Source organism: Pagrus major, chromosome 20, assembly GCF_040436345.1.
Source record: "Pagrus major chromosome 20, Pma_NU_1.0".
Taxonomy (NCBI): domain Eukaryota; kingdom Metazoa; phylum Chordata; class Actinopteri; order Spariformes; family Sparidae; genus Pagrus; species Pagrus major.
In genome coordinates, this window is record NC_133234.1 from 22,452,616 (window position 1) to 22,469,385 (window position 16,770).

At 41.9% G+C, this 16,770-nt stretch overlaps 1 protein-coding gene across 1 annotated transcript in view; it reads right to left on the reverse strand.

The window, feature by feature from the left end:
- LOC141015107 (TANK-binding kinase 1-binding protein 1-like) overlaps positions 1 to 16,770 on the reverse strand; it is a 69,147-nt gene that overhangs the window by 27,607 nt on the left and 24,770 nt on the right. The window contains exon 2 of the mRNA XM_073489027.1: positions 7,501 to 7,759. Coding sequence (XP_073345128.1) covers positions 7,501 to 7,743 — 243 coding nt within the window. The 5' untranslated portion in view covers positions 7,744 to 7,759. The remainder of the gene's footprint in view (positions 1 to 7,500; positions 7,760 to 16,770) is intronic.

Below are 16,770 nucleotides of genomic sequence, written 5' to 3' on the forward strand. Positions count from 1 at the left end.
CCAGATAAAACCATATGATATGTGCATACGCATTCTTTTCATCAGATCAAGAAAGCTGTGTGTACGCCTGATTGTGTTTTAGAAACGCCATTATAACATCTGTTTCTATATCGATACTTTTGCCCGCTCCACTGCTCATTAGACCTGTCAGCGAGAAGAAACAGTAGATGATTGTGTTTTCTACTGCAGCATCAAACCAGCTGTCGTTTGTCGTGACCTGACAGCCGAGGCTAATTATAGCACAGTGCCTGCACATGTACTGTACCTGAAAATCACACAAAATGACAACTTCTAGAGTTCATATTAAATGGGCTTCACAACTCAGGATCACATGAAAAGATCATTAACAGGCAAGTAATCCAGTGTTCAAATCATCCCTCATAAATAAAACTAAAATTAAGTTTATACATTTGCCATGAAGACTGCAAAATAATAACACAATCAGTGACATTTTTTGGTTTGTTAATTTCCTGTTTTATTTTGTAGTTGTATCCTCTTGTGTCACTTCCTACTTCCTGCTCACCTGTGCTCCCAGTGTTCTGTTTACCTCCTGTGTTCCTGTGCTCCTCCACACACCTGTCTCACATCAGCCTCGTTAGTTTAGTTTTATTATGTTTAGTATTGTTCCCTCACTCTCCTTTGTTCTGTCTCTTTTCTTGGGTCAGTCCTGTTGTCTCCAGTTCTTTTTGCTACTTTCCTTTCCTGCCTTTTTGTTGCTTGGTCTTTCTATTTTGGAGTTTGGACTTGGAATACAGCTTTATCTTAACAAGGCTCGCTTTTTGTTGTTCCACCCACCTGCCTCTGTGTCTCCTCACCTGTCTCCTCTTATATCTCATGTCCACCTCATCGTTTTACCCGCAGCGATCTTTCGAAAAAACGTGTGTTTACAGCGTAAAAATAACAGTTTACATGTGGGAAAAGGTGTACGCATGTCTTCTTTTTTAATACAAATCGGGATACAAATATGCATCGGGCTCCAGGAGTGCTTGTGAGTAATTCCTGCAGCAGGACGGTGTATGTGGGATTGAGTCAAGATAAACATGGTAATGGCTCATTGATGTGTTTTTAATAGTTTTTGGACAACAACGGAGCTCTGTGGCACAGAGGAAGAAGATATATCAGACTTTGATACTGGATAGTGGTAGTCACCAACCTTGATCGCCTCACTGAGCTCATAAGCCAAGAGTGAAAACATATTCATGGTTGCATATAATAATACAGAGGAACAGGTGCAACTTCGCTGCAACAGCATTTCATGAAATCACTTCAATTATGCAGAAATAATCACATTAACTGCAGCTACGATTATGCAGATATGACTGATTATGTAATTGTAATTCTGTAGAATAAGCATTTTATGGGTCTGTACAACATGTACCGCTGTTTCACTTTTAAAACTAAGCAATTTGTCTAGTTCAAGTGCTACACTGCTGTTTGGTTGCAGAATACTGTGATAGAAACACACACGTTATATAACGTTGTGTGCTTTTAACCCTACATGAACACATTTACATTTAGAGTGCCTTCCATAAGCAGGGAGGGCTTTTTCATTTTCCGTGTGAAGTCGTTGCCACTGATGCAACATCTATTTGAGGAGCAAACAACCCTTTTCCATTTAGCAGAACACCTCTCTCTGCTCAGTTTAACAGTAAATGTTCGCAACATGGGCAAAAAACCCCCCCGAGGGACCCCGGGATTTCTCACACTGCAGAACGTCGGGGAAACTGGAGAACAGGCTCGCTCTCACCCCATGTTCAAAGCAGCAGGGAGCACTCCCATCTGCATCATTACAGCGGCTGCACTCAGGCGCCTTGTATTTAGAGTAAGCCTGCAGCGAAACTTAGAAGTTGACAAAAGAAAAAAGGCCTGAAATTATAGAAAATAATCCGGAAATTGCCAGTCGGGCGAAAAAGTCCTTCCAGAGTAAATATTGTGATGTCCATATAAAAAGACACATGATGTATTTACAGATGCACAGGTGTGACAGCAGCCAGCATCTGCACCCACTCTCCTAAAATCAACACCTGTCTCCGAGGGAACGGGTCCTGAACAAACTGCGAGCAAGACAACATCGACGTGGCAGCCTGCGGCCTTCAGCAACAGCTGCTCGCTAAAAAGGATGCAGGATTTCTGCGCTCACGTACGTCAGGAGAGGAAACTGTCTTTCCCATCAATTTGGCAATTTTTACCTCTGAATCAAAATCTTGTTTTCACAACAAGGATGTTGCTTTGGTGTGTCGGCATGACATGTCATGACAATAAACCGAATATAGAAAAAGAAATCTAAAAAGATAAAAGCGGCTCTTTAAGTCAAGGAGCATTAATAGATGAGATAGTAGACTGCAGACCTCCACCAAAACCCAACCGTCCTCTTTAATTCTATCAAAGCTGGTCCTATATCAAATAAAACATATCTGAATCCACTCGATCTGGATTTTATTAGGATCCACATCAAATTGTACTCACTTATACCATATTGAGGTGATACCAGTCATCTTTTTTAAGCAAGATCCAGGCATTGTTCCCTGAGAAATCAATGAAAAAAAACGCCCTATCTCTCAATGTTGAAGGAAGTGTCGAAAAATGTCTGGATTTGCCTCTTTATCCAGATCCACACAGATAATGAGGCCTATTCTGGGCTGAGAGTTTGTGTAATCCTGCTGACAAACCAGCCAACCGACAAACAAACAAACAAACAAACCACCCAACAAACAAACCAACAAACCAACAAGCGAGTCGTGAAATATGTACAGGAATGTGCAAAAAGACTCATTTCCAGCGGCCTCATTCGATATAAATAGATAGAAATGGAAGTGATGATGATGTATGTGAACTAAAACATCGAGCGGTAAAAGTGGATCTGTAATGGTAAATAATGGACTTTCGCCTTTCTGGTCTACGGACCACAGAAAGCGCTTTACAGCACTTTGCCACATTCAACAAATGAAAACTGTTTGATAAATTATTAAGTGATTCGATTAAATTAAGGCCTATTTGATTAAAAAAAAGTTGACATGAAATGATGAAAGCAGAGCGATGTTTTACCTCTTTCCCTGTCTGACATGAAGCATTCATCACTCACAACATGAACACGTCATGTATTATTGAGGAAAATTTGCCTCAAGCCAAATAAAAAATGGAAGTGAAATGTTTACGAATTAATAATGGAAGTGATGAAATGTATTTGAGTGATAAATTGCCGTTTGATTTGATTATGTTGATTGACGTTGTTGCTGTGATAATCAGCTGGGCTGTCTGTCATTCATCATTCACAACACTCAACTGACATTTATGATTTACAGCAAGCAGTTTTTCTTACTTTCGTGCAAAATGTCAATCAAAATCCACGCCCACTGGTGAACCTGATCCGCATGTGATTTGCTGCTGCCGGCAAAAAAAACTCAAGCAGTAAGTAGGAAGTGTTGAGCAGGAGCGAAGCACACGCCGAGGGGTTTTCTTTACATTAGGGGGCCCAGACGGAGGGGAAGCATCAACGGCCTACACTAAAAAATAGAAAACACCTGTTGTAAAATATTAAAAAAATGTTTTGAAGTATTTCATTGGTTTCACCTCAAAGTCTAGTAAAAAACGATCAAACTGAGCTTTCAATATCAATTATCGAAATCAAAAGCAGGCTCAGCGGTCCTCAAAGTACTTTATTTATTTTTCTCTTTGCCCTCGCCTGACCTACTTCCGGGCATCCTGAAGTGTGTTGAAAGAAAAACAAAAACAACACTTGCAGCGTGTTGTTTTTTAGATTAGAAAATCAAATCTGCATGGATGTTTGCAGGTGAAGGAACTCAAGATGTTGTTGTAAAGTTCTCCTCTGCCAACAGAGTGACTCTTCTTTTTGTTTGCTCTAATTTGACTGGTACATTTTTACAATTAAAATAAATGATTCAAATTTGTCCATAACGACTTTTAGGTGGTACATTTCACAAACAAACTGTAGCGGTTACACCAAATATAAAGATGTAAATGACAGCATACCCATCAGAGTTGGTGTCATGGTCCTGTCATTTTAGTTTCTTTGTCCGTTTGTGTGTTTTCTAGGTTTTGTTGTGTCTTTTTCCAGTCTCCAGTTTTCCCTCCTGTTCTCTTCACCAGCCTGATTTTCCCTCCACACCTGTCTTGTTTTACTTTAATTAGCCTAGCCCTGTTAGCTGAGTGCTTCCCCAAGCTGCTTTCCCTCCACACCTGCACTTCATCTCCCTTCATCAGCCCTCCCCTCAAAAAAGGTTTAAGGTCAGGTAGTTTATTCAGGCATGAAAATGAATCGGTGAAGATCTTTCTCTTCTGATTAAAATTGGTGGTGATGGTACTAAACATGCATTTTAGATGAATTAGGCCACATGTACCCACTTAACCAATAAAGTGTATTTAAGCGAGTGCATGATGAAGGGGTGTTTCTACCTGAAGTTATGTAACCGGCTCTATTAAAAACATAAGCATCCGTTTTTTGATGCAAGCCTCTAATCCTGACCCAGAATCAAAGCTGTCTGGAGCTTCAGTTTGCAAAAAAAAAACCCCAAAAAAACAAAACTCTTCGACATCACAAAAGATTCAGTTTCTCCACCAACAGTATCCTGAGTAGTAGAGCATAATGCTGCACCAGCTTTGGATTTGTCTTTCTCAGCATTTCAAAGTAGCAGCCTCTTTGATAACTTTTTGTCATTTGGAGCGTTTCGTCCTCTCTCCTCTCAGCTCTCGGCTCATGATACGTCTCTCTGCAGCATCGTTCACATGCTTGTACACCTGAAGTGAAAACCAGCAACACAAGCTAAGGGGAAGCGGATACATTACAGCCTCATCACTGCACAGTATGATTCCTAGAGTAAGTAGAACACGACGGACTGATGATAATAAGAAGGATATCCAAGAGTGGACTTTTTTTTCCTCTTTAATCCGTCTTTGTTCTTAATTTCAGCAATTTATCTCCCCCATGCTCCTTACATCATTATCTCCTCTTTCTGGCTCATTTCTCTTCCCTTTTGTGTCTCGCGCCGCATCCTTCTGCCCATTTAACTCCCTCTTCCCGCTTATTTTTCCACTTTCCCTCACTTTCTGCCCTCCCACGCTATTCCTTTATGCTCATTCCCCCCCTGTAAATCTGCCCGCTGGCCCAGCTACTGCTACGAGGTGGATTTCTGCTTCATCCGCTCCCTCATCCAACCGAGAAGTCGTCTGATTTCCACCACCAAGCAAACGGGCCCGGCTGTGCAGAAATGTTCACGGTGTCACTGACTTCATGCATGAATTTAAGCTGATTCTCTGTTGTTTTAGACACAGAGTAACATTATGTACGGCTTGTTCTGTTTGGATTCAGGGTGGACATAGTTTCCAATATCTGAGATCTCATGACCTCACTGGATGAGCCCTTATGAACCCTGCGTCCTGCCTCTTGACACGATACAATAACTACCTCCCTGCTGACTTCCGATCGATTTCACCAATACTCCTGATGTATGTAGACGCGATTAATTGAACTGGGTTTAAAACTGAATCATTATCAATACAGGGAAGCTACAAAGCTGAATTTTGAAGTTTATTTAGAAAATGTGTGGTCCACAGTCCGTGATTGGTCACACCTTAGTTGGGGATTATCTTCACATTATCAAAGCCAGTTGAGATGGTTTATCACTTTAAGTTCAGCATTAAACTGACTCTTTAGGATCAGTTCCTGAAGGATAACCTCACCAATCAATCATTGGCCAGCTCAGCTCAGCTCAGCTCAGCTCAGCTCGGCTTTAAAGGGTAAAAATATAAACTAATGCTGTAGATATCACCGTGAAACTTCCCCTGCTGATTACTCACAGGAAGATAATTCATTTTTTGGTCTCACAAGTCTTCAGATTCTTTTGAATATATGCAAAGTATTCATTATCTAATTAAATATGTGCTCATTTGCACACATTTGCATACACGCAGAACAGAAATAAAGCCAGGTGCAACAATTCTTTTCTCATTTTGTTGACATATTACAGTCAAATGTTTTCACAGAGGGAATCTCTTTATATCACTCCATAAATCAGAAAATACTGCCATAAATAAAGCCATGAACAAACAATTCTCACCATGTTTTTAGGAATAATGATCAAAATTGGCCAGTGCATTAAAAAAATGTCTTCAGCCCTAGTGTGGATATAGAAATCACACAGGTAAGAGTTAAGTTTGAACACATTTTTATGACTACAAAGGTCACCTAAAGAAACATCATCGTCATCCACCATCACGGCCTCTTCCAGTGTTGTAAAGTGTGAAGGGACTCAGAAACTTTGACAATCAAACTCTCACTTAGTTTGAAGCATACTGACCAGAGCTGCAACGACTGGTCGACTCATTGATTAATATGCCAGCACTGTTATAACTGATTCATCGCTTTAGTCATTTTTTTAGACAAAAAACAAACATTCACAAGTTCAAACTCACTCAAATGTGAGGATTAGCTGTTGTTTCGTCTGTTGTTTACGACCGAATGGAGCAGAATGTGATAAGTTGCTCATCCTTTTTGACACATACTCAACAGAAAACAGCACAAAGCCAGTATATTTAATGTTCCACCTGATCAACTGCATTGATTTTTGTTAATTTATACCCTTTTCTGAATTTGATGTTTGATGACGAGCAACAAAAGACTGGCAGAGTTAAACAAGTTCATTGGTGACAGGTGGTTGTATTGTGATCATATAAAAATGGGCATCCTGTCCTAAAACAAGCTACTCTAAATACATATCCTTGGGCTGTGGGAAACTATTAGAGGTATTTTTTTAATTTCCCAACATTTTATAGACAAACTTTATATAAAAAATAGTCGCAGCCCTGACACTGTCTCCTCGCCTCTGCCTCTTCCTGCTTTCTCAAGCAACCCAACAAAAAGTCTGTTAAAGGAAACACAGGTAGAGCCGACACAGCAGCTTCACCTCACCTTACCTGGGACACGTCACATTTGTTGACAGTCTGCCAGCTCTGCCAACATTAATTTGCATTCTGAGATCCAAATAGCAATGCAGGGAAAGTAAAGAGAGCCTCTCCTCGATATACAGATACAGAATACATGTTAATACCGGGTCAGTTTGAGGTTATGTGTTAAAACCCTTTTACAGCCCCTCACGTTGCTTCCAGGCACTCAATATTATTTTACCTAAACATGAGTTAAAACCCTCCGTAGCCTTCTGCCCAGATTTATTAGGATGATTTCCCTCTTTTGGAGTCATGTTTACTCCCCCGCCGGTCCACGATCAAAGCCCACCAAAGCTTTCCCTCCTTTTATCTTTGTGTACTATCTCGGTGCCTCAATAAAAATGGAAAATGCTAAGGGTGAGTGGAGAGCTCTCTCCCCCTTTTTGAAACACTTCCAATAAATCAAAAAGCAAACCAGCCTTATCCTCGTCTGCTCCGGAGACCTTCTGTCTGATACCAGCAAGGTCGAAAACAACCACAACAACAATTAGTTTGCAAAAAAGTCTCCTATTATTTGACTTTGAAGTGAGAAGCCTTCACCTTGATCTCATAGATCTTGAGCTTCCTCTTGATGCTGGTGTTCTCTCGCTCCAGGCACGCCAGCCTCGTCTTGATGTCCTGATAGGCGGTGATGAGGGCAAAGTGGGAGGCCGAGTAGACGTCATCGGGGGGCAGGGTGGAGGAGTGCCACGCCACGCTGCCACAGCCATCCTCCTTCAGGCCCCCGGCGTCGCCGCCTCCTCCCAGCAGCCCCAGCTCCCCTCCGCCGAACAGAGACTGCATCACTCAGAGCCTCAGCCTGAGGACAGACACAGACAGTTGTTTGCTTATTAATTATTAAAACAGCAGATTGTTTCCATTCAATTAAATGTACCCACCCAAAAAAAAAATGTCTAGCAGTGGTTCAGCAGTGCTAAAAACATCAAGCAGGCAGCGACTCGCAACAAACAAAAAAAGGAACAAAGACATTCAACTGAGAGCAGACAGATTTCTGGCACACACGATGTAAAATATTCAAAAGCAAAGTGGGTACGGAGAGTTACAGGAGGAAGACTGAGGGACACTGAAACTTATAGATGACTCAGCGCTTTACGGTCTTATTATCGCTTCAGATGCAGGTGTAATTATCTAGTTACCATCACCGAGCCGGTGTCCGGGTTCTGATCATATTCAGGAGAAATCTGGTTTCATGATTTTTAAAGTTTTGTTCCGACTGAAGGCGAAGCAGACTTTACTAGACGTGATGGACACAAATGGAATAAAGTGAAGTACAGAAACAATGTGAGAGTGTTTCAGCCCAACCGCCGGCTATATGACTCAACTCTTTAATGTACTCGTCATGAATGTGCTTTAGAATAAAATAATAGAAAGAAGTGGAGTCCTTGTTGCGTTGTGCGATCAGACAAGAGGCTGAGTGCTCTCTGGCAATCTCTCTAACACATACACACAGTCGAGCAGCTGGTGGTGGAATGTAACCGAGTACATTTACTCAAGTACTGTACTTAAGTACAAATTCAAGGTTCTTTCACGTTACTCAACTACTTCTACTCCACTACATTTGAGGGTCAAAAAATGTACTTTTACTCCACTATATTTATCTGTGAAGTAATTATTATGTTTACTATTAGTTACAATAACTTAACACTTAAGGACTGAAGAAACTTGGATAACGCTTTTATGACGCTATTAAATTTCACATCATATTTTGTCCTGACAGATGGTTCAACATCATAGATTCACTAATGTGCACGGTATGACAATTGTTGATTTTCATATATATATATATACCTTGAAAATGGTAGTTTTCAATGGTATGCACACAGTTGGTGCATATGTTGCTAGCTAGCCGTAGCTAATGTCTACAAAGTTGGTGTATCACTGCAGATAAATGAAAACCGCAGTCCTTCTCTGCGGTTCCCAAATATTTTTAAACCCCTGCACCCCTCCATACAGATGTGTTTTCAGGGCTCTTAGCTCTCAGTGTACACTCATACTTTGTGTCTCTTGAGGGCTGAGATGAATCAGCGTTTCTTTGAGCTTATTTTCAGTTTTCCATCGCTTCCATCTGACCACAGCTATTTATTGCCGTTATGGGTCTTGAAAACTCTCATAGCGCGATGCAGGAAGTGTACTGTGAATTTTTAGAACTTTTTCCCCACTAAAAACATCCAAAAGATCCAAAACAATGGTTTTAAAGTGAAAGTCGTGGGATGGGCTGCTAAACAGTTAGCTGAAACTATATATCCGTAAAGCAGAGACAAGCTGCAGATGGTTCTCTGTAAGTTTAGCACTGCTAGCGAGCACTTAAACATTGTCATGTAGTTATTTTGGGAAATGTTATTAGCACCCAGGTATCCATAGCCAGCAATGCTATTGGCAACCAAACCTCTCCTATCTAAATCTTACCAAGTAGTTTTGGTGCCCAAACCTGACCAAACTGCGACAAACAACTGAAATAAGTAATCTAAGTCTTACAAAAGGCAATGTTTCACACAGGACTTCAACTTCAAACTCGCTGAAAGTCCTGTGTGTCTTTGACCCATTCATCCACCGCAACCGCCACCTTATGTGTCACTCTTTATAATACGTAGTAACAGGTGTAGATAGCTGGATAGCTACCTTACCAATCTTAGGTATAAATTTTCCCTTTGTGTGTGTGTGTTTTGAGTGTTTTGAAAAGCTGAAAAATGAAAATGAACAAATCCTGCAGCCTCATTAGCTCATCCTTCAGGCACTCCAGCGACAGCACCAACCGCTTTGAAACTTAAACTTGCATAAATAGTGCACAGTGAAGAGGTTGAGTCTAAAAACCAGGGCTACAACTAATGATTACTTCATTATCAATTAATCATTTAGTTTATAAAATATAAAAACAAGTGAAAAATTCAATTTCACATCAAAATTTCCCTGAGCCCAAACTGATGTCTTCAAATTGCTTATTTTTTCCAACCAACAGGCCAAAACCCAAAGAATCTTCATTTACTGTGATAAATCAAAAAGTAAAGCAGTTAATCCTTATATTTAAGTAGCTGTAATCAGCAAATGTTTAACGTTTTTGGTCAAAACCTGAGACGATTAATCGATTAGGTACAATCAAAACATCAAAATTAAACTTGAGTAAATGTACTTAGTTACCTTCCACCACTGTCCCGATCACAACAAAGACACTCTTGTGTGCATTCAAACGTATTAATTCTCCCCTCGGCCTTAAGAAGTTCATTCTCTCTCTTACAATAACCACATATCATTTCTGGCGAGTTGGCCCACAGGTGCATGAGTAACCAGTGCGTGTACGGCAGCTGATATGTTAATCACACTCTGATTTACATATGAGTCTGGTTCGGGCTCTTGTTCCATTTCACAGTACTTAAAAAAACATGAGCTCTGACAGCCTACGCTCCTTGAGTGGCATGATGAATGAGCCGGGTAGTTAGCTGACCACGCTACATCACAGCCAGCCGGCCGTGGCCTCCCTCCCCCCCTGCCCCGAAGACTCCGGGCAATGCTGTCAAAAGTGATAAATGGCACCTGTGATGTCACCTCCCCCCTTTTTTTTTTTTTTTCGTGCAGCCACAGAGGGGACGTGTGCACAAGAGTCAAGGCGCACTGAGAGCAGTTTGATTTACGGGTACTGAGGGAGTTACACAACAGCTAGTTGATTTGATGCATACTGGAATGGATGCCTTCCTGACACCCAGCATTGCCTTGTGAGTCAGCGATTGCCTACTGAGCTATTTTCATCTGCTCCCTTCCTCCACGCTGCTATTTTCCTTGTGTTTTTAAGAGAGAGGGGGATAAAGCCTCAGCCAATCTACGGCTCTTTTTCCTCGCTGGTCTAACAGGATGATCCAAAAGCACTCCCACATGCCCAGGCGCGCACACAAACACACGTCTGTGCACATGCTGCCAAAGAAAACACACAGAGGGAGAGACGCACAGAGAGAAAAATGCACGTGTGGACAAAAAAAAAACGCCTGTTTGATCAAACGGTCGACACAGACGGACCGTGCCGATCACCTGCCAGCTGCCCGAACGCTGGTGTTTACACTGGGAGGATATTAAGGCCCTGTGGTGTGTACTGCACTGACATAATGCTGTCGGCTCCGGTGCAGCTTTCTCTGATGCTCTAATATCATATCTGTACTCAATTTGTTTTTTGTGCCATAAAAACAACAGGAAGAGGTGCTACTGAGAAGACAAACAGAAGTATGGAAATACATCATGAGCTGGGACTGTCCTTTGATAGAAAATATATCACTTTAAACTAGAATCAGTCTATCCAGCCCACGACCTCACTGTTTTGGTTCACTCTCACCGCTCTCATAGCGCAGCAGGAAGCTAACCTGACACGCAAGATGTGTTTGTTACACAAAATCAACTGAGAAGTCGACCTTAGAGTCTGTTTGGAAATAGGGCGGGCACTTTCAAAAAATACTAAGCAGGTAATTCAACAAATTTCTGTCATCATCGTCATGCCGTTTGAAATAAAACTTTTACCAAAGTCAGTCGAGAGAAGAGCGAAAAAATCTTTTCAAGCGTGAAAAGACTTTATTGTTGTTCTTTGCTCTGCATTCAGTGACATGTAAACCATCCAGTTTTGATGTAACAGATGATATAACAGATGCTATAGCAGCTACGCTAGCCTTTTGTGGAGCTGCCATTGTTGTTTTCAGACGAACAGCGACTTCTCTCGCTGGTCATCACTCCTAAACAATGCTCGTAGCTGCCAGAAGTTCCTCAAAGGACGCTGGTTCAGCCACACGCATGTATCTTGAGGCTGGCAGGATGAATCACGCGATCATGCGATCTCGCAAAAATCTAGTCTACCTGCTCAGCACCAAACAGCAGACAGACACAGTTAGCAACTAGCTGGTAAACAAAGTGGAGAATTTAGGAGCTAAAGAGCCAGATTTTTCCCTCAGGAGTCGGTGGAGACCAAAAACAGAGCTAAAAGAGGTGGATAGTTTTCTTCGGAGTTGGTGGAGACCAACATGGAGCAGAAAGGAGAGTAAGTATTGGCCTTGGATTCATCTAGTTTGACAAATCAGTTGCTCCGTGTCTGCTGAACGTGTGAAGTAGGCTGTTATTTATTGTTCACCAAAACAATTTTACAAGGTGAGAATAAGGGAGTTTTGTGCTTACACCTCAATCCACTGCCTCCACAATGGCCCAAAGAATATTCAGTTGTTGCACCATGATTTTTTTTTTTTTTTAACACGTTTGTAACTGTTGAGTCATGAGTCCTTTTGGAAGACACCAATAAACAACCTATTTTCTCATTTCGAGGAGTTGGCACTCAGGTGGGATGTTGACTTAAAAAGCCTTCATTCAGTCTGAGGTTGTAAAAGAGTTGTGATTACTAAACACTTCATCATCATTATCTGCGCTCCGTGTTAGCAGAGCATTGCCACAGCGGCTTTATGTTTCTTTTTAGATGCAGACTTGTATAATAACAGAATGTGTTTTCGTCTCGTTGTATATAAGTGACCACATTTCCATAAAAAATCCTCTTGAAACAGCATACACCGCCCGCCTACATTCAGGCTCGAGGACATAATTATCCATAGAACGAAAATCTGATAAAATTGCCAAGTGGATATCATAATTCGATAGCATATTGAGCACCTATTCGCAGGCTATATATCCCTACATGGAGAAAGATAACACTGCAATATATATCCAGACTAATGTCCGTAGAAATATATCTGCTATCGACCAGCTCGCATGCTCTGTGGTGGCCACTGATAGACGACCGAACGTGGCCTCAGACTGGAGGACAAGGGCACAGGAACATCCATTTTGTCTGTGCTCCTCTCATTGGCAGCACAGAAATGAGGCATTTATCACACACACACACTCACACAGCTCATACTAAGCTTCTCTTCTCCTATCCCTTTCTCGCTCTCTGCTCCTCTACCCAAAATATCCAGCTTCATCCAACCCTCCTCCCTCCTCCCTCCTCCTCCCTCCTCCCTCCACCCTCCTCCCTCCTTCCCAGTCACACACTATCCACTCTATCTCCTGGATCTCTGGGCTCATTTGCTGAGGCTCTCGGGGCCACACTGTGCTGTAGAAGCACAAGCGTACGCTTCGCTCCCAACCAGCTCCCTGCTTCATTATGGCCATTACCACAGAGAAGTCATACATTACCTGTGGCCCACATGGCATACGTTGTTCCAATGAGACTACCACTCTCTTCCTCTGTCTCCTTCCCTTTCTCTCCTGGGATAAAGCACCACCCTCCTCCTCTATGTCACAGTATACCGTACTGAACGGGCCAAGCTCTGCTGTCGTCATCAGTGGACCTTGAACTCAGTGGGTGCCTCTCACATAAGCTTTTGTGTTCATTATCGTCACATGGTGGCTTTTTTTACATGTAGGGTGTCATGTTTGAATAAATGTCACAACAGCAGCCTGATGAGGTCGGACCTGAAGACATTTTCTTCCAACACGGCTCGAGTCTGAATCGAACGCTGTCACATTAATGTCAAGGCTGCAGCAACACGAGGTTAAATAAAAAGCTTATTTTTAACGCTTTCTTGAGTCAATGTATCTTAATGAATTATAGGGAATATGGTTGCCTCAGGTGATGGTTCAGCAGAGAAACGAAAGTCACTGACTCTGACGCATCTCGTCTTGTTGTCACGACCTTCACAATAAAGCCGCCAATTAAATATATTGCATTTGTTGTGTGAAATGGTACCTCTGCTCTTCTTCCCTGGAGGTTAATGTTTATTACTTTTTTATGACGTTAGCGGAGGTGGGTGCACACGTCAGCTGTAGGTCTGTATAGATGTATTGTCAGTGACGTTTTTCCCGCAAATGAAAGAAAAAACATCAGTCTCTCTATAATTTAGACGTTACAATAATATTTTTTAATCATATCCCCGTCTCCTCGCTATTGAGTGTCTAGTGCCATCGAGAGGTCGAAATCTTTACTTTAAATACTTCGGCTTATTTCAAAACTTCATATCTTACAAAGTACATCTGCCTAATTTTCAGCACAATACACTTAAAGGTGCAATATGTCAGATTTTAGCTGAAAATGTTCAAAAATATTCAACAAAATGTGAAGAAATAACAGTGTTGACACAACACTACTGAAGTTAGCATTCTAACCAGCTAACCCCAGCCTGTCTCGATCCAACACTGCTCTGAGCTCCCAATCCGGACCGCTAGCTGCATGGCTAACTGAGCTAACTAGCTAATGGCAGCTACAGTTAGCAGCAGTTAGCAGTTACATGACATTTAAGTCAGATAAAAGAATGTGTTTTTGGACAAACAGAACTTGCTCCGCGCTCGTTAGCGTGCTAACTAAATTTGCTAAATTAAAATGGTTAACATGATAAAGATTCAGCTGCGAAGCCTCAGCATGTTAGCATGACTTTAGCAATTAGCCAAAGTACAGTCTCATAGAGCAGCAAGCTGGCAATGATGTTATGAAATGTTATGAAAAATAAGCTTGTGCAGCCCGTTGTCACTCCCACAGTGCCAAATACAGCGGACTAGTCACTGGTCCTGTGTTTCTGGGTTTGATGCTACAGGTACCCCTGCATCACTTCTCAAAGCGCCCCTCTCGTGCAGCAGTATAAAGAGAGAGATAAGTCAGAGTCAGGGGATGACCGGAAGGACTTTCTCTCTGTAGACCGGGGTTTGTGACCTGTTTGTGATCAACCTGGTCATTCAATTTATATAATGTAAGTAAGTTAACGTACGTAAATGACGAGCCCAACCTATGATCTTTACCTAAAACTAACCAAGACCTTTTGTTTGTTGGTTTGGCTTGGACACTGTCTGCTCGTATAAATCAGGCAGCCGAGTTCTTCTTCTTGAATTCTTATCTCATGAGTGATGACGTTCATGAGAATCGTTTAGCAATGAGTCATAAACGAAGCCAAGGAGGTAACTATTCAACTGAAAAACAAGAGTTAAAATCCATTACTGATGCCGCCTGTGAGACATTTATTATTTTCCCACACAGTGCCACAGATCACACAGTCTGTACTAAATATCTGAATATCCATAATGATACTGCCACGTATAAATGGACCCACTGTAAAACATTTAAATAAGAGACTCATGTTTGAAGACAAAATGGTATTACTGACAGACAGATGAAGCTAGAAATATAAAGATTTAATTTTAAAAGGGCTTTAATTTACTTGAGTGCAACATGATTTGAGTCATAGCTTTTGTTTGTGGTTCCTGCATCTACATGTGTTTTATTTTTCCTCATTTTAACAGAGAATAAGGAGCTTTGTATCACAAAGACATGGCATTGATGACCCCTATAGTGGCTTTTCTTAAAATTACCTACATAAAAGGGACAGTTCGCCCTTACATCGGTTTCATGTATGAACTATTTTCTTTCTACCGGACTGCACTTGCCAACCGCATGACTCCGCAAAGGCAAGCACAGACGAGAGGCTCGTACTTGTGACAGCATGGGATGTAAACATTAAGTGAGTCCTCCTCGACTGAGCTGTGATGTAAGGTAGCTTAGTTTATTTAGTCTATGAGTAGACATACACTTCTGTCTGCACAGTGATACGTAAAGAAAATAGTTCCTAGAAAGTTGACAACTCACACCAAAACACTCTAAGTGGATAAATAGCGCTACAGGTTAATGTAAATGTACATATTTTGGATTTTGGGTGACTTCAATAACACTCTATATTCTTCATTTCGGCTGTTCACCGAAAAAATATGAACATGATAACATATTTTTTTTATCCTTCTTTGTTTGCCTAACAGTATGACTGTGTGTAATATTATCATACTGTATATTTAACTTTAAACAAGAAATTTCATATTGCAAACACTTGATGCGTCCTCGATTTAACGTGACATTCGTATAGCCGGACTGTTCCCAAGTTTCTGCCGGGTATTCACGCTCCGAGCCAAAAAGAACAAGCCTCATCCACTTACAAACATAACCCGATCAAATCCCAGAGCTGCTGCTCTCTGAAAATACTGCAAATCACATTTTCTGGGATCCTTTGAGAATTGAAGCAACAGATAATTGTTCTCTCGATGGGAGATGTGTTTGTGTCTGCCGGTTTGCTAATCGAGGGATTGTAGCAGACTATAACGGTGCAAATCTCTTCTTACAGATGTTAATATTGATACTGGTTCCCGCTTTGTGGCTTGATCCTTTCTCTGGTTACACAAGAGAGAATAAAAGCCCTGTATATAATCATCTTTCTTCCACATAAAGCCTGGGTATGTACACGCCTCTGTCTGTGTATGTTTCTGTTGTATCCCGGGGCATAAATATATGAGAGCAGTAGGAACCATGCCAGCTGGGTCAAGGCTGGGTTTTTCTGGTGATAACAGAACCAGGATCAAAGAGGAAGCTGAGTCCCTGCAGTGTGTGATGTTAATGTTGGATCTTGTACGAGGGAGATGCAACCACTTCCCTCTCTATCTCCCCTCTTCCTTCCCCCAGCTGTTAATGTATTTCACAGTGTTCGTCTCCCTCTGAACATCAGCCCCTCTGTACCTTTTCTCTCACATCCTCTCGCCGTCTCGCTCTTTATTTTCACCCCCTCCTCTCTGTCTGTCTGGCGGCGCTAAACAGTCCGGCTCTTCTCAATGCCGCCCTGTGATCCCCACAGGCTGGACGTTTGGCACCTCTGACTCAGACAGTATGTCTGTGAATGGAGAGTCCGGGGCAGAGAGGTGGCGTGCCTCTCTGCCCTCGCGCTCATCCAGCCAAGTGATCCCATAATGCCTCGCTTCGCGCCGCTGCACCTGCGTCCTCTGCAGAAGTCTTTCCTTTCTCACGTTGAAGGCCGGGGCTGAACGGTG